Consider the following 27,368-nt stretch of genomic DNA (forward strand, 5'->3'; position numbering starts at 1 on the left):
GGGGGGGGGACGGGACGGACGGGACTTTGCACTGACCTAGCAGGACATCAGCAGCCAGCAGATGCTCCATGACACCGTCCAGGATGTTGGACTGAAACTCCTTCTGCTGAGTTCTGGTGGAGCGCTCCGGGGAGGCCTGATGAGAGCGAAGAGCCAAAACCAGACACAATCAGGACTGTTATTTATTAAATCTGAGCCAATTCTGAGGATCTGCTATCGTTCAAAATCAAGTGAAGATAAGAAAAGTTTTGTTAACAGGAGCCAAAGTCTACACGAGATGATCGACTCGAATCTTAAATTCTCTGATCGAAGCTCAAACATCCGCCGGTGACATCGATGAGTTTGGATTCATCTCCTCACCTCCAGCAGGAGGTCGATGATGGGCGTCTGCTTGCTGGCCGGGGTCATGCACAAATTGTCCATGATCAGGACCCTCATGAAGTCGAAGACGTACTTCTTGGCCGGGTGGTTGGTCAGGGAGGTTTTGGAGCCCACGTTGCAGTATTCAGACTGGCTGCGGTTCATACCGGAGTCGCCGGCGAAGGCCTTGAACTCCTCGGTGGGAGAACCCGCTTCGTCGTCCAGATCAGTCACCTGGAGCGGGTGGAGATGGTGGAGTGGGTCAATTCACCAATAACTTAAATGTTCTTTCTCATAATTACAACATTTCAGCGAGGTACAGAATAAAAACCATAGAAAACATTTAAACTGAACAATTGTTCTCCACTGCAGCCGCACCTCCTGTGTCAGTAAGTTCAGAGAGAAACTGCAGCATCCTTGTTCTTTGGAACTGCAGCAGAGAAGATTACATCGCTCCTGATTCCAAAACAAATAACTTTTAGGTTTTTACTGCCCCCGTCACAATACATCCCGCAGCGGGGTGAAAGGGATACTGATCAGTAGGTGCGATTACTTTCCCCAGTGATGAGATTTTATGCTTTTAATCCATATGTCAGGCGCGTCCCCCTCAGTCTTGGAACAGAAACTCCTCGTGCACCGTAAAGAAATGTCAAGGCATGAGAGATTTATGTGGAAGTAGACTAATAAAGCTGCTGCGATGCCTTTTTCTGCTCACCAGGAAAGGAGATAGATTTCTTATTAAACTGCGAACACTCAGAGTAATTACAGTAAAAATGTGGAGGACTCACCATCTCAGAGTACGGCCTGATGTTGAAGGGGAAGACAGAGGCCGCCAGGGCGCAGAGGAACTCGGGACTGTGCCACATGGGTGCCAGGTCGGGCACGTTGTGGTACAGATACCTAAAGAACTGCATGAGGGTGACGGGGTACTCCCTGAGCCAGGACCCTTCCTCCTCTGACTGCCACGGCTGGAGAGGGACACGCACAAGAAAAAACAAAATCAGGGGTGGCCTGCAGGAAACCCACTGCGGATGTGAGCGCGTAGATGAGGGTGAAGACGGACGGCGCGTGTGCCGACTCATATTTGATGGATTAATGGAGCTTAAAACGCCACCGTTAATAGAATCCGGGATGATCCGGTTCCTTTTTCGAGAACCACTTAAAAGAGGATGAACATGAGAAAACCTTGCACGCACGCACACGCACACACACACACACAGGTGTTTTTAAAGTTATAAGCTTCCTGTGTGTGTGTGTGTGTGCTCATAAATCATCTCCTTTTGTGTTGAATCTAATTAGTGACAAACTATGTATTTGGAATATTTGTCCTGTTCATATGGAAAAAGAAGAAAGCCGTATGATCTTGCGTCAGAAAAAATAAGCTATTTTATTTAAAACGTATTTAGAGCATCTGATATTTTAGAGGAAAATACTGTTTTTTCTCCATTTTATCAACTATTTGAATTTTTTTCCTGATATTTAATATAATCACAACATGTTCCTCTTGAAGGCTTAAGATAAATGTAAAAATAAATAAGCTAATGTGTGCTGCGGAGTGGCGGCTCCCACCAGGTTGAGCATGCTGCGGAGCATGGCCAGCAGCAGGAAGGCAGCCTCGGTGCACACGCTGTGGATGGAGCCCACCACTGTCCCACTGGAGGCCGGGATGCCAAAGATGAAGGTCCAGATGGAGTCCAGGTCAAACTGAGAGGACAAAACACACAAACTGGGGTAATACACAGTCACATAAACACATTATTTGATGCCGTTATCTGTTAGTGCACATGTCCTTTGTAAATCAAATACTGCAGTTTTGTCAGCGATGCGTATTTGGAGGTTTTTGTAGTTTTATCTACAGGAAGGAATCAGCGGTCGAGTTGTCTCGTAACTTTACTGAGAGTCGCACTTTGGAGCAGCTACTGATTCTCAAGTAGCGGCCATGACATATTAAGTGTTTAGTGAAGGAAGAAGGAAGAAGGTCGGGTATACTAACATGTACCTGCAGGCTGTCTGGCAGCTCGATGACCGGCTGCTGCAGGAAGAGAGCCATGAGCAGGAAGTAGAGCTCGGGCACGTTGGTGTGTTTGGGCAGCAGCGTCTGCAGCACAGGGAATCCTGGGAAGTGGCACGCGTCCCGGTTGATCTCTCGCAACGTGGAGCGTCCGCCGGCGCTGCGGCCCACGTTGAAACCTAAACACCAGGGGGGTGGGGGGGGTGAAAGAGAATTTTTAGGGACGAGGTAGAGAGACGATTTTACTGCATACGTCCTCTGACTAAAGGCGTCTACTGGAAACTGTGAGTACAGCTGCTGTACCTGCTTTATCAAGGACGTGGTCACAGTATTTACCCAGGACTGTAACTCAGTTCCTCAGACAGGATTTATGTGGGAAACTGAGCACTAACAAAATAATAATAATAATAATAATAATAATAATAAAAGGATGAGGATTTGTTTTAGCTAGAAGAACAAACTCCAAATAAAACTGAGGGCTTCAACCTCACAGCAGATAAGACAACGCTACAGCCACTCAGCCATGTCACTACTAAGGGTTTCCATAAGCAAAGTCAGTGGTTCTCAGCCTGGACCTGTTAGTTCATATTTTTTATTTTTCTTATCAAAATGCTTCAGCAGTCAATAATTGGAGAATAAAAAAAGGGAGAAGAGAAAATAAATCATCATTTGGAAGCAAAAGTTCACCTGCGAAACTTTTCATTTTTTCTTTTTAGAATAAAAGAAAAATCCACTGACGCTGAAAACCACTGAGCTCAGGAGGGACTATGTTTGCAGCAGCAGCAGCAGCAGCAGCAGCAGCAGCAGCAGCAGCAGCAGGGAGGCAAAGAAAAAGACAAGACGAACCCCGGGCCGTGCGGCGCACAAACTGCGCAGCTTTCTGTTTAGTGAATGACGGCCAACTCCGACGGAAAGCGTTGCCAGAGTGGGGAGAGGCGTCTGCTGAGCCATGTTACAACACACAGTGTTTACACTGGACATTATCACTGCACGCTTCTGACACTGTGACTCATGTGGGAGGAAAATTCGAGTATTTTAAATATTTTGCGAGAAAAACTGTTCCGAAATCCGCTCACCCAGCACAGTGCCGATCTTGTTGGTCAGGACGGAGTCGGTGTGGTCCAGCCAGCCGCCGCCGCACAGCCCCTCTTTGAAGCGGTTGAGGATGGACTGGTTCGAGAGCAGCACCACCAGGATCCAAAGAGCCGCCGTCACCGTGCTCGAGTGAAGATGTTCCTCCATGAACATCAGGAGCCAATCGAAGCCCAGCGTCCGCACCAGCTCCTCGCACGCTCTGCGGGGGCGCGAGAGGGGGTGAGCTGACTGGTCTATATATCATTATTACTTCAACGTGAGGTCACTTTTGAGTTCTTACATGTAATAAATGAGTCTCCTCTACAGGTCAGACTTTGCATTCGACTCTAAAACATGTGTTTTTCTGAATATAATATTTAGCTGAGATGAATCCATGAGGAATCTTACTGGGCATTGACGGTGCATTTCTCTTTGGTGGTGAAGAGCAGTCGGAGCAGGTTGTCCAGCAGTCTGTTTCTCAGCAGAATGAGGTTGGCTGACAGCAGGCCGCCGAAATCGTCATCGTTGCCTGGAGACAGGAGAAAGAAACAGTCATTTCAGTTAGAAAATCAGCCACTCGTCACCGACTGGAATCGATGTTTGTTCTATATTTTAACAGCCAGATATCAGGTTGAAGCTAACATCACAGACGCAGACAAAGACGCCATCACGTCTAATCCATCATCACCTCCGTCGATCTTCTCCTCGTTATTGATTTCCATGACGACAAACTTCTCACACACAGCAAATGTGGGAAGGGTGGAGGAGATGAACTGGCCAAACCTGTGGGAGAAGAGGTTTGTTTAATATTCGTGTGTGTGGGGGCGTGTGTGTGTGTGTGTGTGAGTGTGAGTGTGTGTGTGGGCGTGTGCTTACCGCAGCAGGTCGTACTGGTTGGGGAAGCCCTGCAGCAACAGACTGAGCACGTTGCTGATGGCGGCTACGGTGGGCTGCGACAGCGAGGTGTCTCTCAGGGTCAGCAGCAGCCTCGGGATCAGCTGGAACTCCCTCAACAGTTTGGCGTTTTTCGCCGCCTCACTGTTCAGCACAGGGAGCGGTACACACAGTTAAGATTAGAGCTCGGCCGTCTTCGCTGGATTGACGTTAAAAATAGGAGAAAACAACGGCGCCAAATAACATCATTCTCCGTTTGATCTTTGGCACTTGCCTGGATTCTGTCAGCAGCTCGATGAAATGCTCAAACAGAGAGAGGTGGAGCTCGTAGGGCGCGTGGAGCCAGACCTGAGGAGCAGAAGGAGCAGATTGACACCTCTGCAACACAAACTACCGCCAAAGACAGGAGGCACAGAGTGACCCAGTTTCCTCTGACACCTGTGACTCGCACTGTTGCATTGGTCGAGGTTTAACTGAAGCGAGAGGCTTACGGTCGGTCAGAATATAAGAATGCAGGACTGCAACAATGCTGTTCTGATTACTCTGGTGCAGAGTATTTTCTTTTCGCCCTGAAACCGCTCACCTCGAAGTCACACAGCAGGTCCTGGAAAGCCGTGGAGTTGGGAATGATGGAGGTCTCGTGGCCGCTGTCCACCGTTCCCACCAGGGAGAAGGTGAGGTGGAGGATGTGGCTGTTGAGCAGCGAGCGCTTCTTCTTCAGCAGCATGGCCAGCAGCTGCAGGGGGAGAGACGACGCACAGCGAAGATATATTCGTATTTCTTTATGTCATGTCACCTCTTGTGTTTTTGTCATTGTACAAATTAAAACTTATTTGCGTTCGGTTTGTGACTGTGCAGACCAGGAGATCCACAGTACTGAGCATTAAGATCACAGCTGTGGCGGCATTACAGTATTTTCAAAAGCTTAAATGAAGAGAAGAGACAAGAAGTAGAAAAAGAAGGAACAAAAAAGCTTAATTACAGCAGCAAAGGGAAGCAAGTATCTGGACATACAGTTCAAAACTGGCAAAAGGGTGAATTTCATACGTCTAAAACAGGTCTACGAAATAATTTAACGTTCAATTCGAAGTGACAAATGGAGCACAGAGTTCAGTTTTAAGTAGCTGAAGTAGTTTAAAGTAGCAACTAGCGGACAGGTGAGCATCAGCTTCCTTTTTTCAAATGAGAATTTGGGCGCCTACAGAACAGAGAATCACTCTGACGAAGCTCTGAATCGCTAAACTAAAGTGGACTGGATCCATCAAAGAGTCTGGAAGGTGTCAAAAGAAATAATATGAAAACCCCCAAACCCACTAAACCACATCAATATTTACTAGCTGACGAGTTGTGTGTGTTTACCTGCTCTTCAGCCACAGGTGTGTCAGAACGCGTCATGTGACAGACGTTAAACTCACCTGGTAGCCTTTGATGCGCTCCATTTCCTTACTGGCCAACGGGTTGCTTTTCACAACACACACCAGGGCTTTGACAGCTGCGTACAGCCCCTCCACGTCCGATGCCATGGCGACCAGGCCCAAGATGGCCGCCGCCCCACCCACATACTGCAGGTTGGTGGCCACAGGCTTGGGTACGAAGGCACGCACACCTGGAGTTTAAGTACGACAATTTTAAATGACATTCACAAGCTCCTCACGCAGTGGAAGTGCAGCATAAAACCAGCAAATTTAAAGATGCTAATTTGGATATTTAGTTTACCTAAATATCCGATGACAGCAGCTCCAATGGTTCGGGCCGGCCCGTTGAGGTGGCCGGCAGCGTTGTGGATCAGCTTGACCGGGGTGGCGTTTTCATGAGAGGACACGGCGAGCTGAAGATGGGAGGGAGGGAGGGAGGGAGGGAGGGAAGAGTTTCAGAAAAGAAAAAAAAGAAAACACACAGCCGCTCTGACATTTCTATGTTTTTAGGAAGCCACTCCCCTTTCTCTTTCACCTTTGGTCATGCAGCTCTGATTGGTTATTTCAGGGGGTGTCAGAAGTTAAGTGCTGAAAGCTGCAGTCTTGTATCAAGGTCTGAAATTTCTGAAAGGCTTTCATTCAACCAGATAGAAATATATATGAATATGAATATGAAAACACGGTGGCCATTTTAGTAAGAGAAAAATACTGGACTAAAAACTTTCCTTATGTGGCGTTGTTTTAAGTTTTCGTTAAGAGTTCTTTAAATGATGATGTGTTTTATGATTTCCCTCACTGCCGGTACAATAAACCACTCTCCTCCCATCCTCCCACAGGCCTCTGCTGTGGGAGAAATGCCGCCTCTGCACTTCTTTGACGTTCCCTTCCTCTGGGTTGCCGTGGGCCGCGGCTTAGCGGGGGAAGGCTGGGAAATAACTTGACAGGTGGGGAACGAGATAAGGATGAGGGGAGGGAGCTCATTTGGAGCTCAAACACACACTTTAGGTGGGATAATAGGATGGTGTGTTATTAGCTGTGAATGCATATATATATGTGTGATTGAACGTCTGTGCATAAGTGTGAGTTTGACCTTTGCACACGAATATGCACCTGCATGTATATCTGTATATATATATGTGTGTGTGTGTTTACAATTATAAATAAAAGTGAGTAATAGAAACCTGAGCAGAGTTTTTTTTACATGCATATTTATTTATTATTCAAGATATAAATCTTTCCTCTCTGCAGACTTTGCAAATTTGCTAAAGGTCTGCACTGAAAACATCCGACCTCCATCTGCACCGCGGCTCAGGGAGAGAGCTGTTTATTTTTATCAGTGAGCTCAACACTGCACTCAGTCAGACTCCAGCTCTGTCCCACGGGAAACTGACTCGCTAAAGGTTCAAATAAAGTTAATTTGCTGCTGAACAAGTGTTCTCGACATAGGAAATTAATTTGGAAAAACTAAAACAAAACTGCATAAATACATTTTTTTTTTTTTGCACTTTGAGAAAAAATGAATTTACAGTTAGATTAAAGGAGCTAAATGTGGTTTTCTTTCCGGTAGCGGGCGGAGGTTATTTATCGCTGTCTTTATAACACAAGAGGTTATAACACGCACTCTGAGCGGTGCTACGTCTTCAGGGCAGATCGGATGCGACAGTGAGTTGCAAAGTGACGAGGCGGGCCGGAGCTAGCTGGTTAGCACGCTAACTTCAGTAGAAGAAAAGAAGTGATGGGGACAAGAGTTAACATTGGTCTTGCTTTCCACCGCTGGAGACAGATGTTGGGGAGTAAAGTAATGAAGTTTGACGCTGAACTCACAACGTTTCCTCTCGACTGGTGAGTGAACAGCTGTTAATGCTAACGTTAGCTATGTAGCAGTAGTAAAACTCCTTTAAAATATCAATTCAAATATAAATATCTGAAAATAAACCAGATGAACGATAATATGAAATAGATAGAAACATTTAAAGGGAGCATATATAAATGTACATATTGTCACTCCTCTCCATTTTAAAGCCATTGTTATTGTGATGGTTGGTAAAGATTTGCTTTCCGCCCATTAATCTCCACGTTTGCTTCTGTCCCCAAAGTTCTCAAATTGTTCATGTATGGGCCAAAATACAATACAACGCTCACATGCGGTATGTCTGACCTGTTTGGCGATGGCTTTGCTGTCCAGTTTGTTGTAGACTTTCCTGATCTTGGCCACAGTGAGCGTGGACACGGAGAGAGCGTAGAGGCTGAAAGACACCTTCTCCTCTGGTACCAGCGCCACCGGAGAGGCAGGGGCCACCTCCGTCTTCGAGTCTTTACCTGGAGCAATAAGGAGAGAGATGGGAGGTATACAGATAAAAGAGTTGGAGGGAAAGGTGATAAAACAGTAATGTCAGCTCAAGAGGGCAGAGGGCGAAAAGGTGAGGTCAGGAGGACCACTCACAGGGCAGGTAGACAGCCTGGAAGCTGCCCACGTAGTTGGGTCCCAGTTCATAGATGGCAGCGACGCTGGTGGCAGGCAGCACCTCCTCCAGAAAGTGGCTGGGCCCCAGACGCCACACCAGGCTGGAGAGCTGGCGCTGGGCCGGCGGCGTCCCCACATACCCGTATACCGTGCTCACCACAGGAGGGTTGGTGGAGCCGGAGCCGCCCGGAGCACTGTGGACGTAGTGAAGCTGGAGGGAGGGGGGGGTTTAAAGGACAAGATTTAAATTTGAGCATTTTATTATAATTGCAGCAGAAGAAGGAGCAGAATGATCATCCAACATGGTTCCTGTAAACAATTTACTTTTAAATCATGATTTAACTAATCTGATTGGTAGATGTGCCACATTTATTAGCTGATTGACAGTTTTATATGATCGTAAATTGAATATTTTTGTCTTTTATATTGTTGGTCGAACAAAACAGAAACATCTGGAGACAAATCATCAATCAAGTGATCATAGAAAATGACAAGATTAATCTATAATGCTGCCTTAAATGTTGACACTTATTATTGTGCACAATAACACGCTCAGCTTCATGTATTAGTGTTTGTATATATATTTTATCTTATCGTTATTATTAGAAAGAATCAGCCTTTTTCTGATGTCTCTTGTCCGTCTTCCCTCCCTCCTAATGTCGCTGTATGCAGCTCTTACAGAGACAATAAAGGCTTTCTACTTCTACTGCTAATTCTAATTCATATCAGCTGTTCTTTGAGCAAAGATCTGTATGTTAGAGATGTGTAAATCTAAGGCTGAGGTTCATCAATCTGCACATTGTATCATCCATCTATTATTCTCAAATCATCAGTTAGAGGGCTAATTAATGTGTAATTAATGGAAGCTGTTGTTGTTGTTGTTGTTGTTGTTGTTGTTGTTGTTACTGGGTGGACATATTTTTTTGTTTTATATGAAGAGCACCCAAGGGATCCTTAGAGACTTAATACTTCGACAGAGGAGATACTAGAAAGAGGATTTGTGCTACACGCACACAGAAGATACATATGAGCGGTTTGTTGTTTCCTGTGCGAGGAGCTCGGCAGGAAATGAAGCTGTTGTTATCAGCGTTGCTGAGAGGAAGCTGAGACTTGTGGTCTGCCGAGCTGCTCCTCTGCTCTGCTCTCTGATCTTAGGGGGAATCTAAAGTCACTAAACCACAAGCCACATCACTGCGGGCCGCTGCGCTGCCAGGCTGCTGTTTAAAGCCTCCATTCACTTTTGTTTTTGTTGTTGATTCTTTATCAAGGCCTCAGACATTCTGTCCATTACAGACGGCAGCTGCTGATCCTCATCACTGACTTGGCTATTAATGTGATTTCATGTGATATATCATCACCACACACAGGGATTTAAAATGTATGAAATCTGTGGACGGTGAGAAAATCTCACACCCACTCACTCTGAGCTTCTTTGTATAGCAGCCATCTTTAAAAATAGATTAGAGTATGTGAGACAATGATACAGACACTGTGTGTAATTCTTTCCATTTCTGTTAGTTTATAACAGGAAACAATGATGAGCACATTCTGCATTTATAGTGTGTGTGTGTGTGTGTGTGTGTGTGTGTGTGTGTGTGTGTGTGTGTGTGTGTGTGTGTGTGTGATGCTAAATGAACTATTTCAGGAGCTGCACAGCAAATTGCATTGTCAGACAATGTGCACTGACAATAAAGGAATTCTACACTATCTTGCATTAATTGATCAATTAGTCTGTTGGTCAATCAACAAAAAATTATCTAACAAGTATTTTTCATAATCAATTAATCAGTTAAATCAGATTTATTTTGGCTCCAGCTTCTGAAATGTGAAGATTTGCTCCTTTTCTCTGTTTTAAATCAATGAACTAAATTTCTTTTTGGGTTTTCTATCGTTGGTTGGACAAAAAAATAAAAAAATAAAAACTAAAGGACTCAAATCATTAGCTGCAGCCACAGCTCAGAAATCTATGAAGTGCACACAACTTTAAATCGATGATTATTTGTTATCAGCTGAACCTGGAAGCTGTAAAACATCAGCTGAATTCAGATTTCTTCTACAACAGAATGGGCGTCACAACTTCAATGAAATGGCTTTAAAGACTATTTCCTGTATTGTTTTAGGATTTATGATGTCATACAGTCTATGGTTTTTACCTTGACGGTGTTGATGAGCTGGCCGTCGATGTACAGCGTGGCCATGCTGTTCTTCAGCATGCCTTTGCTCATGACCAGCACCAGGTGGTGCCATTGGCCCTCGGCGATCAGCTCGCCGCAGCGGAAACGAGCACAGCAGGGCAGGATCTCGTAGAAGGAGGCTTCTTCACTGGACTCGTCGGCTGCTTCACGGGGGGGAGGGAGAGAGAGAGAGTGGGGGGCAATACTGATGAGTCAGAGGGCTGGGGCAGAAGTGAGAGCATCAACTCGAGGTGACTGAAATCCTTGTTGGAAGTTGATATAGATTTGCAAAAGATTGACATAAACATCTACATTCAAATCATGAATTCTCTGGTTGAGAATATGTATATTATTACGTACATTTTAATAATCTCCAACAACAAAAACAGGTTCAGAAACTACACTGATCATTCATTCCCAGTTCGTTAACGCACTTATTTTATTCTGAAAAAAACACCATATGATGCAATTAACCGACACAGGTCGTTAAAAGTCTCTCACAGTAAGTCTGCAGCAGCTCCTCCTTGGTGGAGACGGTCAGCGAGCGGTCTTTGGCCGACAGCACCACAGACAGGCAGACGTAGTGCTGCTCGGAGGAGGTGGCCCGACGCACTACCGTCAGCAGCCGCACCGGGTGGGCCTGAGGTGCCGCGCTGAAACGCTCAACGCAAAACCAGGTGGAGTAGCTCAGGCCCGACGGAGGAGGGAACAGGCGCTCTCCTGCAGGTGGAAGCGAGGAGGCAGGGGGTTAGGAGAGATAAGAGGAGGTGTGACTCTTTTATGTTTCAATATCCCGTTTCATAAACCGCTGAGTTTCCAGGAACGATGCAGCGATACTATTATTATTATCTATTATTACATGTAAGTCTTGAACAAGGCGACAATTAACCTGCGTAAAATAGGACAAACACACACTGCTATGACCCATACGCAAACATATGAAATATACATTTTTATTCTATATTTACATATGTAAAAATTATATATGAAACCTGAGAACAATTTCATATATTGTAGACAGATGTTGTATAAATATAAACCCACAGCCGGTCAGTTTATGTTATTATAAACGGTACAGTCCAAAAGTTAGACATGTTTAAAACTAATGAGAAATTAATAAGAAAAACATATAGAAACATATAGATTTTTAACATGTGTGTAGTTTTAATTAACTTGCATAAAAAATTAAATTAATCTTACACAAAAAACATGTGCCTTCTATGTAAAAATTCATCACAGATATTTCTAATTTATACAAATTTGACTATGTTATAAACTTACATCTTCATATATCCAGAGGATGTATATTAGGTGACATATGTGGCACCATCACTCCTGATACAGGGACATATATGTTATATATGACATGTCTGTGTGGGGAACACCACACTGGGTTTCCACCTTTGTTGTTTCTGGACAGACATGTCGTCTCTTGTTGTGACGCCGCCTGCAGCCGTTTGACATCAAGGTCAGGGACTGTCATACATCGCTGTCGACTGATCCCGCTCACGTACAACCCAAGTTCGTGATGTGAATTTTATTCATGCGTTACAGCTGCTCGACTTTATCGCGCTTAATACTGTCACGTTCGTTTTGCCTTCATGTTTTTCACGATCTTGTGTTTACTCTTTTCTTTTGAGATGAAACGCATCAATAAACATCAAAACGCCCGTTGGGTTGTTTTATTTCAATCCAGTCATTCATTATTCTTCTGGCTTATCAATTTGTGTTTATAATCATTTCACTTTATCTCATTTAGACCTGAGGGCAGCGCAAAGTCTCGATAATATATACTGTATATATTGTATATATTTTAAGTTGTTTTACCTTTTGTTCCTGTGATTTTCTGGATTATTTTCCTTTTAATACCCTACTTTTATTTCTGGTTTTACTCTCTTTAATACATCTCCTCTGTTTTATCATTTTATCTTTATCACTTCATCACTATCTTTGCTTTCCAGTCTTCAGTGTTTCGACAGTGCAAATTTCATGTGTTCCTGATATCCTGTAAAGCACTTTGATTGATTGATTCATACAGGACAACTTGCACATATAGTGAACAGAAAAGATCTAAACCCATCAGTCAGAGTCCTGAACTAAAGCCTGGAAGTGACACGAGCTCGCTGCGCCACCCGACCGTCACTCAACAGGTGACCAACACATTGGACCAAATTAAAACAGTCCAGAAAACAATAATTCACTGTCTGCTGGCACACCAACATCTGCTCTGAAGCCAGGATTGATTTTTGTATTAGGCCTGAAAGACGGATGAAAACGACAAGCTAAATGCAAGCTCACCGGCACCATTAAGTTATTTCTTATCTGCGGAGCTGACGGTGGAGGAAAAGAAAACTGCAGTGGAAGTGCTGCAAGAACAAAGACATCGGGATGGAAACATCTATTTCTCGTGTGCACCAGGAGATGTTTGAGACAACGGAGGTGTGAAGACGTTTTGATGAATGAGCCTCGAGATGATGATGTCATTCGAGGATATGGGACAGATAGGATTGAGATAGGAGAGGGAGCAGGGAAGGAAGGAAGGATGAGGGGAGGGAAGAGGAGTGGAGATAAATGAGGCAAGGAAGAAGGGGAGGGAAGGGACAAAGAGAATAGCGTAGATAGATTCAGGGCGGGAAAAAGAAGTGAACAAGTAAGAGGAAGGAAAAGAAAAAGGGAGCAAAGATCGGAGATTGAGATGCGCAGGGAAAAAGGACGTAGAAAAGGAAAAAATTTGAGTGACAGGAAGAAATGAGGGAGACAAAAGAGCGAGGTCTATAAATAGTGTTGGGTGACTCGCTGTGGAGGCAAGAGGAGGACGGCGTGGGGTGGATGAGTGCAGAAGGAGCTGAGATGAATAGGTAAACAGATGGAGGAATGATTGTAATGTATGAGTGGATGAGGAGAGGAGGGGAGAGGAGAGGAGAGGAGGAGAGCTGTGCTTCATAAATACTAAATGAGGATACAGACTAGAAAATCAACCATAATGTCATATATTCATTTTATCTCTGCCTTCAGGTCTCACAATCAGCCTCCTCTGTAAAATCTCTCTGGGTAAAATTATGTTGTGTTTTTTTTTTTTTTTTTTTTTTTAATGAAACATTTTGTAACAAACAGGTTTTGTTTTTAACACACTATATAACCCAGCTGACAGTAAACCAGAGGCTCGAGGATGAGATAAGGTTTTTCAGCTGCAGATATGAAACGCAGAGATCAGAGAGCAGGCTGCTGTAGGTGATGCATCCACAAATAATGAACATCAGAAGACAGAAGAAATCCTGAGGTTAAAAAAAGAAAAGGCGGCGAGAATCATGACAACACGAAGGAAAAAGGGAACATGGTGCAGAAATTCAACAACAAACACAACGACGGGACATGTTAGTGCAAGAAAGAAAAAATATTTTTCCAGCTAACAGTCTACGTTTCTGCCAAACTGGACGATGAAGTGAGAAAAATGTACCACAAATTGGCTGCTGGTCGGTGGTTAAATCCCACCCTGATATTAAAATACTTTTGCCGTGGCTGTGCAACATTCTGCTTTTTCCGAAAAAAAAGAAATGTGCCACTTTAATGTTGTAGTAGTTTAGAGGCTTACAGAGATTCATCAGATGCTAAATATTGATGTAGATGTGTGTTCTGGTGGAAGAAGACCGGACACACTGATTCTGAGGCGTTACATTGAGAAAACTGCTCCAGCTGCTCCGGGTTTCTGTCTGGTTTCATATCTTTTTTTTTTTTTTCATGCTAACTGCCCACTTCCTCTTCTGTTCGTATTCAAGCCAAAATTTGGAAAATCCAGTAAAATGTCTGGCACAGCAACTTTCATTTTGAAGTGCTGAGTCACAACGCAGTCAGGTGACCCGAGCCAGCTTGCTCCACAATATGTAAACCAATGAAATAATTTTTACTGCCTGATTCTTGTTATTCTTACAAAAAGATGAACATTTTGTGCTGTAAATACAACAAACACAAGCCTTATTAATTGATTAATTAGTTATATCTTGAGTTTTATGTCTAAAGTGGATTGAAAACTGCCACAATCTGAATATGTAGCTTCCCATAAATAAAGTTTGGTGAGAGGAGGAGGAGGTCAAAAAGAGCAGTGTTGTACTATATAACTCTGCTTTACCAGAATATAAACTAATCACCAAAACTGTATGAGCTGAATAAACAAGCAAGCAGGCCATGGCGGCTAGGTAACGCTAGCACGGTCTTATCTAGTTTTACATGTGCCTCGTTAGCGCGCCATCTAGTCCTGCAAGCCGCTAACATGTCTCCATGTTCCAACATAATCTGGTGCAATGAGAAGCACTTCTTACCTGTGCCCATCCCGCTCAGCACCGCTCCATCGCTGACACCTGAGGCGTTGGTGTTGTTGGTGGGGGCATTGTGCGGCGCCAGACTGGGCAGAAACAGGCACCTGTCCAGGGACAACAGAGGGCAGATTAATGGGCTGTTATCTGGTGGAAACAGCCGTTAACGTGGGCTTACACATGTAGCTGCAGGTTTTGTTTGAATTGCCGCTGCAGCCTGGCTCCATCCCCGAGACGGGAAAATCTCATCCAAACTCACAAACAACAAAACAAGTCCGGTAATTCAAAGTGCACAGGAGCTTTGTATTACAATATTGTAATTTCAACTGCCTGATACTCAAGGATTAATGACGTATGAAAGGAGGATGAAAGGAGGTGGGATAAGATAAGTTCAGCTGAGGTCAGAGCTCATACTGATGACAACATGAATAACCGCAACAACACGACAACTCAACTTTTATTTGATTTGATAAACATGTAAGTGTGATGTCTGTGTGCAGCGTCGTCTCCGCTGTTCAAGGACAGACAACCCTTTCCGCAAAATTACAGAGAATCTGACTTGAGTCGGCGCCGTGTTCTGCTGAGTCATCGCCCGTCGGTGAAGGTGCTATTTCCACCTCTCTAATCATCCTGAGCCGGCACTGAAGACACTGGTGCTTTGGGGAATGAATGTGGGGATTTTTCTTTTTTTTTTCCGCCTTTGTGCAGAGACAAAAAAAGACCTGAAAGGCGCTACTGAGGAGAATTCAACCAGAAACCTGAGAGAGCTGGACTGCACCGCGCTAGAGGACAACCTTGAGGACAGCTGTGGACAATAACTGGATACAGTATCTGCACAGGAAACATAAAATCATATATTCACCCATTCAAAATCTCCCTTTACGATATTAAAACTGCAGGAAAACAGAGTTACGCAGGAGAAACTGTGTCTATCTTAAGCCAATTAATTGCAGCAACATTCCCGCTAACTCCCATTATCTAAAACGGACAAGAGGCTCGGTTCATTTTTCTTATGCAATTCAACAGCAACAGCAACAAATTGCAGGGAATGAGCACAAGACTGAAGCTCCTGCTCTCGACTGTAGAGTTCAACTCCACTTCTGTGTGCGTACGTGGGCCTGAGACTAAATTATCTACAGTGATGTGTACACTCGCCCTTTAAATCGCCCCCTGGAGACAAATATAGTTTCTTTTGAATTGGATAAAGTTTCTTGAATGGAGTTTCTGGACAATACTGGAGCTCCACAGCACAGAGGAAATAAGAATCATTCACTGATCAAAGCTTCTAAAATTTCTAGGATTTCTTTGTTTTACCTGATTGTAAACGGAAACTCTTTCAATTTGAGATTTATCTGAAGACGTAAACGGTAAATGATCTGCACACATACAGAGCTGTTTCTGGACATTACAGGCCACTTTCACTCATTCATGCAGCCCTTCTACCAAACACACACACACACTGATACACTGATCGAACAATTTTTCTTCAATATGGACACGGGAATCGAACCACCGACCCCGTGATTAGTGGACGACCTGCTCCACCTGCTGAGCCTCATACACCCAAAATCCGTGGCCGAGGGAACGAAGAGAAGCTTTTCTTTTAAAACTATTTTCTGACTTTTTAAAAAATATATAATTAATAATTAATTACGTTCACTACATTACTACTGCATTAATAAATCATAAAATCATTGTTAGTAGCAGCTCTACATATAATCCAGTTACTATAAGATCCTTTAATTAGCTCTCTATAAATTATGCATTTAGAAAAAAAGACACTGCTGGAGCCTTTAATTCTTTTTTTTTCCATGTAGCTTTCTTCCCACCTGGACAGGAAGGTCAGGGGTCAAGGTTCGCTGCAGCGAGGCGTCCCTGAAGCTGGCGGAGATTCAACGACTTGGTCAAGGACACTTCTCAAGGGCAGACACTCGCTGCTCTGTGTAACTAACGAGGAGAGCACCACCCTGCTGCTTCACACTAACCACATGTACGCTGCCCCTTCTCCCCCCGTTACTCATCCCCATGATGAGATTAAAAAGGATTTCAGCAGCGATTTTTTCTTTTTCTTTTACCAGTCAGAATGAGATGCAGGTTTTTTTTTTTTTTTTTAATTCTTCTTCTTCAAAAAAAAAAGAAAAAGATGGGGGTCTCCTCCTCTCCGCCCCCTCCACCCACACTGATAGCATCTTCCAAGCCTCCCACCCCTCCCCCCCTTTGTGAATCGGCTGGCTGGGTGAGTGTGCACTTGTGTGTCTTAGTGTGTTTAAGCATGTTGAGAGAGGGAGCGTGTGAGTGGAGAGAGTGCCTGAGCCCTAATAGCAGCAGGGGCATCAATTTTTCATGCTGACAGATGGGAGGGAAAGGAGGGGAAGTCTCTGTATGTGTGCATGTGTGTGTGTGTGTGTGTGTGTGTGTGTGTGTGTGTGTGTGTGTGTGTGTGTGTGTCTCCTCCTCTGTTTACGCCGAGCAGAAAGTGGGCCAGTGCCTCGTTGCCAGTGCGCTGCTTTGCTGTGTTTTTCAGGAGAAACTCCATGTTCTATTCTGATGCGGCTGCTGCGGCGAGTCAAACGCTTCTTACAGGGCGAGGGAAACGGCGAAACTACAAGACGACGGAGCAGGAAGTGTGATCTCTGGGAGGGTTGAGGATTTTTAAATACAGAAAGCAAAACCCACCTGAACTTCCCGTTCGATGTTTTCACACCTTGATTTCAGATGTTTGTTTGAAGTTTTAAGTCTGAGTGGATAAACCTGTACGTGGGTTTTAATAAAGATAAAAGGAGGTGACTTTTTATTTTTCTCTTCAACACTTTAAAAACCATCGCCATTAAAGGAACAGCTGATTTCACAATATCGTTAGGCATAGCCTGGCGACCTGCGCAGGGTGAACCCCGCCCTCGCCCAGTGTCACCTGGGATTGTCTCAAGCCCCATAGCAACCCTAATCGGATAAACGGTATGACTAATGATGATGAATGAATGAATGAACCCCAACATTCATGCGATTCTACTGTGACCTGTTCTCAGCGTTTGCTGGTGAATTACGACTCTGAAGAGTGAATAACGTTCAGGTCGCTCTTGTGAATGCACCAAAGATTATCAGTGAAAGTTCATTCTTCTTTCTTTGGAGAAAGAAGTTCAAGTTCAAGGTCAACTTACTCGCTTTTTCTGGAGCTTGTTTTTTCGAGACTCAGTAATTTAAACTTTCAACAACATAACATCTGCGCACATTCCCCACGACATTGATGCTAGCTAATAATTCAATGCAGGTCAGGTAAATCGCAGGAAACACCCTTCTGCATTTTGCCAAAACAGCTACAATGACCTCGTATCCTTATGAATATTAATGAAAAATATAACATGTCACCGTCTGAAGTCACAAACCAGTTGTTTACTCTGTGTAAGTGTAACATGTGAACTCCCTGACACTTCCACACACGTTTTTTGATAAAAGTGTGTGGGCGAAACGCCAAGGTCACATCCCGAACACCGCAATTTCCACTGACCCCAAAAACTTTCCCTGCGTGTGCCGCTAACGTTCATACATGAAGCCCGGGGAGCAGCAGACCCTGTCAGCAGCAGCAGCAGAAGCAGCCACAAACTGTGTCATGTGACATTAAAGGCGGAAAATCAGCCTATTTGTATGCGCCCGCTCCACAACCGGAGGGGGAATAACGGAGTCCTGCTGAGACAGTTTGCAGGTGCTGCACACACACACACGCGCACACGCGCACACACACACACACACACACACACACACAACCTGTTTCATTGCAGGGAAAAAAACATAAGACGTGGCACCCTGAGGTTTGTGCCGCTGGTGAGGAAAATTGCTCCACAAAGAGAAACATTCGGAGGGAAAGTTTACAGAAGAATGAGCAGCATCTGTTGCTGCAAGACATTTTTTTTTAAAAGCAGATGATGAAGGGCGGGAACGTTCTCCCGGATTTAGGAGACAACAATCACGAGCGATTCCCTGATGCAGCTTAAACCTTCCTGTAGCTATTTATTATTGATCATTTTCATCCAGGAAGATTTTCTTTACAGGATTAACGACTGATCAAATGACTGTTTGTTTTTAAAACGCATCGCTCCTGCTACGTCTGCGCCTGCCGTCCACACTACTCCTACAATGGATTCTTCTGGAAACGATGACATGTGATGTGTGAACAGGACATACTTATAACATATTAGCCACAAAAAACAAGATAAAGTATTTCATGCTCATGCCGACTCACCCGAAGCCCTCCAGCGAGGTGTCGAACTCCACGCAGGCGGGCGTGACGGCCGATCCGTGCAGGCGGATGTCATGTGGTGTAGTCATGGACACCAGGCACTTGACTCGGGTGAGGGGCACGGTGCTGCCCTCGGCGGAGCGCACCAAGCTGCGGCTGATGCGGTACTGCCCGTTGTCCTCCGCCGGCGTGGCGAAAACGCTGTCGGGCCCGAAGCCCTCCATGGACATGGTCATGCTGTCTGTGAAGTCAGGGATAGGTTAAATTCAGGAGGTGCAGCCACAGATCTAATCTAATCTAGACTGAATGAGGTTTAGTAAACTTGTTCTCTCTTGTAACTTTATATTTTATTTTGGCAACGGCGAAGCTGGAGGTAGGAAAAGAAAGAAAGAGACACCAATGATGGGGCCAGGGTCTGGAGTGAAAATGATGAACACTTTGCATTTCTTTTCAACATCTGCTGCTGTTTCCCTACTTTAGTATTCACTGGAAAAAGAAAGTGAGAGCATTTTAGGGTTCAGATAACTCAAGAAAAGAGCACGTTTGTGATCTGAATGCTCAGGACGATATGGGATGATATCGAATATATATTGCCATATTTCCCAAAATATGCAATATTTTTTAATCATAAACAACCTTTTTTTCATCAGAAATTGTTGAAAAATATAAAACAAACTGGCGATGGGTAAAAATATTAATACACTTTTAGAGAACTACAGCTCTGGACCTCATAGGTTTGAATGTAGAAACTCATTTATTTCTCCGTGCAGACATTTCAGAGTTGCTAAAACAGGTTGAGCCAATTCCTGTGAAACAGCAGCATTAAATCAAAGCCTGGATGTTCATCGACTGGAATAAACTCCTGGTTTAAGCTGCGGTATTTTACATTCTACTGAGAACATGGACTCACTCGTTTGTTAAGAGTCAGCAGATGTGACAAAAGACGAGTTAGATCAAAAGAAGAACTACAACACCCATCAACAGCGGCTAATAAACCACAGTAGATTATCTCCTCACAGACGGAGAGAGATAGCTCTGTGTGTTCTAACAGTGGCTGCTAATAAAGAGTGGTAATTAGTGGGGACTTAATATCCATTCTCAGCTGGGAGGAGACACAATTAACAATTAAGACGTGCCGAGGAGCCCACAAAATTACAAACAGGAACAGCTGGTAATAGAAAACAAACCATTAGCATCAGATTCAAGACGGTCTTTGTTTAAACGGAGTATTTACACATCAGCTGGGTTTTAATCAGAGGCCAAGGAGATGTTGTTGTGTTTCCTACAAGCTGACGACTCGCCGCTTTGCTTACAAATGAACACACTTCTGTTCTACCTGCAGCTTGGTTGTTACACAACCCTTCTTCATATGCACCTCGTAAAATGTTTGTGCACATCTAAGACGCAGAGTTTCCCATATCTAACGCAGTGATACACGCTGGTGCTGGTTGCACTGGAGTCAGGCCGCTCCACCAACTGTGGGATCATCAAATTATTGTTCCCCTTTTTCCACCACTGAGCCGGTGCCAGTGATTTCCTCCCAGTCATTAAGTTTTGACGGAAAGCTCATCCTCTGCAATCACAGCCTATTCACAGGAAGATTCATCCAATGAGCTCTGAGAGAGTGACCAAAAAAAAAAAAAAAAAATTGCTAGAAGATTGATGACCCTTTTTTTTCATTTCAAGAATTTAGCAGAGAGTGAAACTTTCTCTTCTTTCTCCCGGGAGGAAGCTGGTGTCACATTGGCAGATGGGAATGGCTCCCAGATGACATCATCATTTCATAACTGCCCTGGAGGACTGCCGTGGGCTTCAATAGCTCTTCAATTCTCAGCTATTAAAAAGTGATTGGTTCACTTGTAACGAGGCTGTCACTCCTGTCGCCCCCACAAATTCAAATAGCATGTTATAGTCACTGATAAAAACACATTGACGACTGTATTTTTCTTTTACTAGATGTTTGTCCCCTCTTCTACTTGTTTGTATAAGTGTTTTATGAACAAGAAAATGCATGAAACTGTTTCTGAGAAGTGAAATTTTAAAGGTCCCATCCAGTGTAAAGGTCTCTGTCCATGTGTAGTGTGATTATAGATCAGGTCTAGCTTCTATATTAATACTGTGAAAGTATCAAGGCCTCAGTCCACAGAGAAATGCACACAGCCTGTATTCAGAAACTGAGCCTTAAAACCAGCCGTCAGGACTTCTGGAACTTTGTGATGTCACAACAAAGCAGTCACCAAACCAGCCCACCTGGACCCACCATCCAAACCTTGCAGGATTTGGTTTCTCAGAGTGTTTTTACCTGAAATCTGCTATATTTTTATTGGATCACTCAGAAAACAGTCAGCCAATCAGAAGATAAGCTCAGAGCTTCTTCTCTTCTGATTGGCTCACCGACCTGTTGTTACTAGAGCTCCAGAGAGAAGCCTGATAGAGGAGATGTAAAACTACACTGAGATGGTTTTTTGGTTCTTAAAACCACAAATATATCTTCTTATGGATCAACACTTCAAATAAAACGCAGAAAAAGAAATAAATATTGGACTTTACAAACTGACTCTCATTTACCATTTAAAGGTAATTACATATTGTCATGAAATGTTATTGCATATATAAAGGCAAAACTATCGAGCATATAATAGCAAAAATTTAGAGGCAGAATAATATAACAACTGCAGCACAAAATGTTCTTTGACATGTCCTGCTGTTGTGCTAGAAGACGGTGACCAACAGTACAAAGAGAAACCAGTTTATCAGTTAGAAACAGGTCTGATGGAGAACACCAGGAACAGCACTTCCTCTCAGAGACCCGGCACAGTCACTATCATGTGATCAAAACTGGGATGAGAGCTGTTATTGTCTTACTTCTCATCTCGGCGTCGTAGCTGAGGGAGCTCGGTTTGTGGACCCGGTACTGCTTCAGTAGCTTCTTGTCCCAGGCGCCGCAGTTCAGAGGGTTTCCAAGACGTAAGAACTCCCTGGAGGGGAAGACGAGCAGGAAGTCAATGATAATAAATATATACCAACAAAGAAAAAAGAAAGACACAGGATGGATAATATTGTGGAGATAGCTTCTTATTTTTTTTCATCATCATTTATTTCCATCAGCTTGTTCTTGGCGTTACAGCAATTAGCAAAAAATTAACAAAAATTAGAAAGTCGGCGTCGATCTGTATCAAAATCCTTTCAGTGGCTTTAACGAGAAAGTATTTGTTGAGCCCCAGGAATTAAACTAAGCTAGGCTTCACTCACCAGTCAACCAACAAACTGCAAGAAACAAAAAGAAATGCAAGTCATCTGACTCTGGATAAAAAGGGTAAAACCTGCCGTAAATTCAAAGTAACAATACATTTTATTTATGGGAAACCTTTCAGGATAATCAAAGACCTTTAAACGGTGACCGATCAATATTAAAAAAAGAAGTTGTTTATCGACATAATAAGTCTGTTTTCATTAACTAGCTGCTCAGTAAAAGGAATATGGCTCGTGTTGTCATCCCAGGGGAACCACCGATCATAAACATGTCCTATATGTTCTCATGAAGCTGTAAAGCACTCTGGGTAAAAGCATCCATCACAGCGTTACTCCGCAGGTTGGCTTCTACACCTCGGCCGCTCTGGTTAACAGCATGTTTTAGCGTGTTTTCAAAGTGGGCGACGAGGCTGACTGGCATGTAAGTGACATGAACGCAAAGAGTCCCACTCGTCAGAGCGCTGAGTGAGCGACGGTAGCGTGCGGAACCGGGTGGCTTCAATAACAATACCAAAGACACGGAGACACTCTGGAGCTTTGCTGCCGGCTGATGTCGGCAGAGCAGAAACAAAATGAGAAGAAGAAGAAGAAGAAAGAAATAACAAAAAAACACAGGAGGAGAATTATGACGGCAAAGTGACAGAAGACGACTGACAGCGCTCACAGAGAGAGAGAGAGAGAGAGAAGATGATGGGAAACAGATTGACAGCTACAGATATGTTTACCCCAAGCACAATTACATGGGGAGAGAAAAATCAGCCGGGGAGTTTGCATTTACATATGAAAAGAAACAACGACGTGCATGTCAAATAAGCCCCCCCCCCCCGGTTCTTCAACCCCAAACTCCCATCTCACTTAACTAGTCAAGCAGGAAATGAGAATCTCTCAGTTCTGTCTGTAGACATAGGCCTCCTTCACACTCTGAAGCCTGTCACAGCAGATTACCCTTCGCACCTCATTTCGTTTTTTGTTATTTTTTCCACTGGAGGGAATGTTCCTCAGAAGAACCTCCAGGACGTAAGAACGTTTGTGGCACTTATTTCTGCCCACGTCTCATCCTACGAATCATATCTCTCAATTGGAAAAAAGAACATTAACGTCCATAAACTGATGGAGAAATGACTGCAAAGCCACCATCATTACCCGCTTAAATAAAATATCTAAATATTAAATATTAAACATTATTAACACTGATAAACAAAAAAGATAATATTATCCACTGTTTGTTTCAATTTTAGCTCTTTACCCTGCTACTTAGAGAGATAAACATGCTACAATGCTAAAAGTTAACAACTTTAGCGTGTTAGCATGCTACCAAGCTAAGTAAATGTTACACACTCAATGTTAGCACGATAAAAGGCTAAATGTAGCATGCTAAATAACTGATCAGCCACCCAGCGGTGATGTCACAGGGTCCTGGGGTACACCTGTGCGTCACTGCAGCAAGGTGAGAGTTTAAACTCACTGAGGTCATGAAGGTTTTCTTCAAACATCAGCATGATAAAGCAGCACATCAGCATGCTAATGTAAGCACTCAGAGAAACCCATCTGAGCCCAATTACAGCTGAGGTTGATGAGGAAGCTGAATTTGAGATGCCCCCCCCCCCAAAAATGGCAGACGAACAGACGATAAACTCTAAACTGGGTAACAGCACGGCCTTCCATCTGGTGCCACCGCCACAACAACAAACTAATAACAACAAAAACTCACAGTTTTCCATCTAATAGTGAGGAATCTCGTTGTTCTTGGATGGAGTGCAGCCGGGCAAATACTAGACTACTGAACTTTAGTTTAGTTTTTCTTCTATTTGTTGTTATAGTTTAGAGCCATTTTAATAACTTTGCTTTAATTCTGAGCTGTAAAACATACATAACAACATATACTGTATGTTATTATGAAAAGAGCCAATCAGTTGGCTAAAAATCTGACCGACAAATACCAACACAGAACATTATCAAGAGTCCAAGAGCAGATTTTCTAGATGTTAATGTGGTTTCTTTGCTTTTAATTGTCTTCATTTTCTTCTTGTTTATGTGCATTTGTGACATTGTTGTTATTGTTTGTTTTTTTAACATGTAGAGTTTTTCATTTCAGTTATTTTCTGTTTGGCTTGTTTTGTTTTTTTCTGTTTTTTTATTAATATAATGAGATTTTAATAATTGTTTTATTTCTTGTTTTTGTGTGCGGACCGCAGGAAGACGAGCGACCACTGTGTGCAAGCTAATACCGATCCAAATAAAGAGTAAATAAATGAATAAATAAATAAATGCAATCAGCAAAATACCAGGACATGTTGATAACGCTTGAGGGTTAAAGTTATGTGCATGTTAAGTTTAGACAATATAAACCAGATCCAGTACCTGAGTGCCATCGGCTGCAGGGCCTGCGAGGCCAGCCTCTCGAACATCCTCTGCAGCGGCGGGTGCAGTGGGTGGTCTTCGTCGCCCAGTGCCTGACTGCAGCGCTGCAACAACCGCTGGTGGAGGCAGGCCTCGCACAGCACCTGCTGGTTCCTCTCACTGTTCACCAGCAGCTGGAGGATGTTGGCCACCGCCAGCTGCAGGTCCAGAGCATGCTGGAAGGAGACGGGGGGGGGGGGTATCCCAAGGTTGGTATCCACTCAGTTCCTCTGGGTGTGTTAGTTAGGCCTTTCTAAGCAATAATCAATTACTTTTTTATGACAATATTGGATTTCCTTCTTGTGTTTCCTCACCTCTGGCTGGCTGTCGGAGGAGACGGAGGGCAGCAGGTCCAGTATGGCCAGGACGGCCCCTGGGTGGATGACCACCATGTCTGACGACAACGACGCGGAGGAGGAGGAGGAGGAGGAGGAGGCGGCAGGATGGGTGGGGTTAGACAGGTGGAGTTTCAGGTCTGTGAGGGCTTTGACCGGGGCGGGGGGACCCGACGTACCGTAGTAGCCTTGTCTGGGAGAAAAGGGAGGGAGAAAGAAGTCATCAATTTAGTTTAATTCAGTAAGAGGCAAATCAAATTATTCATACCACAGACACAACAAGGTTCAAACAAACAAACAGAAAGTGTGTTGAGTATTTTGTCACGGGGAACCCTGCTGATCCCTGTTAATACAGTTAAGGGAACAGGTTTATTAAGATAAGAAAATCAAATCATCATGATGAGATGGGATATTAGAAGCTGCCTCCAGCCATGTATAGTCAAACGTAGATAAGTTTGTTAGAAGCTCTTCTCTACAGTGAAATCTGTGAGTCACTCACAGGAATAAATATTCATATTTTCAGCCACAGTGTCTCCCAGAGGAAAACCTTCTTTCACAGCTCAGTGAAGACGTTCTCATAACGAGGATGGAGGTAATTACATCACCGAATCAGTGTAAAATCGCATTCAACACTTTGGACTCCGGTTTTAAATTTGACATGAGTCAGCGGTCTTCACACTTCACACAGGGTGTCGGTCGACCCCTGTTTCGTTCTGAAGCGCTGAGCCCCCTCCTCCTGTGCAAACGGCGCAGAGCGGGAGAGATCTGCCGGCGCCTGCAGTCGGGCAATTAGACAAAACAGGCGCGTTACTGCGATGCAAATTAAAGAGTGGCAAATCCCACCTCGGGAGATATGCTGAGCTGGAAAAGGCTGGAGTCAGCATCACGTGCTGGAAGGGTTCAATGCGGTGCAGGAAACTAACGGGGTTGCTCGTGCTCACAGTCGCCAGTGGATGTTTTAATTGTTGGGTTTTTGTTCTGTTTTTTTTGTGGAATATAATCGCAATTCTAAATTATTATGTTCTGTCTGAGAAGAAAGACGAGGCTTACTTACAGTATGTTCTACATAAATAAAGTAATGGCTGCTAGATCTAATGAGTCCGGCTTATTCAAACATTAAACTTGCCATTTCTCACCAAAAAACAAGAGGACGATGCTCAAATAATCTGCAGAAAGATCTAAAATTAGCTAAATTTATATCCACTGAAAATTTCAAGGGCATCATAAAGAATGTGGTAAATGAGAAATGCACCTGCAGAAATTGGAGCAATGCAGTTTGTTTAGCTGCTATCTCTGTCAGATCTCTTTTTTATAAAGACATTATTTTATCTCAGTGGGACTTCCTGGTAAAATAAAGGCACAAAACACCCCAGGTGTTCTGCTGAAGTATGACACTTGAGGTTGACTCTCTCCTTAGCTGAGGGTGCTGCACAGAAACTCTTAAAAAGGTCTGTTTTCTTCATTAATCACCATAAACTCATCATGTTGCAGTTGATACAGAGTCAGAGGTACCTTAACTTTCTTTCCTTACTTTGGTCACTAAGGTCTTCTGTGCAACGATTCCTTAATCATAAGACTAAGATAAGGAGAAAAATGTGTTTTGTGCAGCCGGCCTCAGGGAAAACTGTAACCATTATTTATTTTTTCTTTAGCCGCGATCGTAAAACATTATTTTCTCGACCTCTCTGTGCAGCACTGAAGGATTTACTGTCTGCATGGTTAACAGGAAGCATCTAAAAAGCTGAAATGAAATCACCATTTCATGCCTCTTTAGTTGTCTAACCGCAGAAACTGGAAAATATGTAAATAAGAACAGCTGACTCTGAACTTTGGCTCTGTTAAAAAGAAAAGAAAGAAAGGCTGTGATGACCAGGTTTGCAGTTTTCCAGTGTTTCCTCCAAGCAGAATCACTTCAGCGTGAATGCATATTGTTTTCACAGATTTCTCCAGTTCAGTGATCCATGGAGAGGCCCGAACATGCAACATTGAAAAGAGCCTGGTTTTATTCCTTTTTTTGTTTAGATTACGAAAATACTTGTTTAATCAAAACTGTGCAACTGTCACAAACATGATCACCGCAGCACCGACTGCAAACTGCTGGCATTCCCTCTGAGGCACAGCTCGTTGCACAAGATGTTTTTGGAGCTGCTGAGTATCACTTGGACGGAGATTATATCACATGATGATGTTTCCATTTGAATCAAACCAAGCGAAACCTGAGCAATTAGCATCTGGTTTTTTTTTTGGGGACGTTGAAAACTGAGGGTGGAAAAGAAGGAAAAAGCAATCTGAGAAAAAATGGTAATTAAAAGTCCACACAGGAGAGCTCATATAGAAGTATACAAACAGGGACTAATTGTCAAATCAGTGCACCTCATGAATATGCAGCGTTGGAACTGATCCAGACAGACAGACAGAAAGAGACCCCCCCCCCCCCCCCCCCCC

At 43.7% G+C, this 27,368-nt stretch overlaps 1 protein-coding gene across 1 annotated transcript in view; it reads right to left on the bottom strand.

Moving 5' to 3' along the window:
* wdfy3 (WD repeat and FYVE domain containing 3) overlaps window positions 1-27,368 on the bottom strand; it is a 76,309-nt gene that overhangs the window by 23,790 nt on the left and 25,151 nt on the right. The window contains exons 14-35 of the mRNA XM_087176082.1: window positions 24,903-25,116; window positions 24,550-24,764; window positions 21,802-21,914; window positions 18,940-19,177; window positions 14,709-14,809; window positions 10,894-11,112; window positions 10,372-10,556; window positions 8,198-8,429; window positions 7,913-8,073; window positions 6,056-6,167; window positions 5,755-5,945; window positions 4,923-5,075; window positions 4,614-4,687; window positions 4,322-4,483; window positions 4,134-4,228; window positions 3,854-3,974; window positions 3,448-3,665; window positions 2,354-2,550; window positions 1,930-2,064; window positions 1,149-1,328; window positions 361-594; window positions 37-136 (exon numbers count right to left, since the gene is read on the bottom strand). Coding sequence (XP_087032208.1) covers window positions 37-136; window positions 361-594; window positions 1,149-1,328; window positions 1,930-2,064; window positions 2,354-2,550; window positions 3,448-3,665; window positions 3,854-3,974; window positions 4,134-4,228; window positions 4,322-4,483; window positions 4,614-4,687; window positions 4,923-5,075; window positions 5,755-5,945; window positions 6,056-6,167; window positions 7,913-8,073; window positions 8,198-8,429; window positions 10,372-10,556; window positions 10,894-11,112; window positions 14,709-14,809; window positions 18,940-19,177; window positions 21,802-21,914; window positions 24,550-24,764; window positions 24,903-25,116 — 3,650 coding nt within the window. The remainder of the gene's footprint in view (window positions 1-36; window positions 137-360; window positions 595-1,148; window positions 1,329-1,929; window positions 2,065-2,353; window positions 2,551-3,447; window positions 3,666-3,853; window positions 3,975-4,133; window positions 4,229-4,321; window positions 4,484-4,613; window positions 4,688-4,922; window positions 5,076-5,754; window positions 5,946-6,055; window positions 6,168-7,912; window positions 8,074-8,197; window positions 8,430-10,371; window positions 10,557-10,893; window positions 11,113-14,708; window positions 14,810-18,939; window positions 19,178-21,801; window positions 21,915-24,549; window positions 24,765-24,902; window positions 25,117-27,368) is intronic.

The sequence above is a fragment of the Seriola lalandi genome, unplaced genomic scaffold, assembly GCF_002814215.2.
Source record: "Seriola lalandi dorsalis isolate HSWRI2012SDOR001 ecotype SW California unplaced genomic scaffold, Sedor1 jcf7180002054524, whole genome shotgun sequence".
NCBI classification, from domain to species: Eukaryota; Metazoa; Chordata; class Actinopteri; order Carangiformes; family Carangidae; genus Seriola; species Seriola lalandi.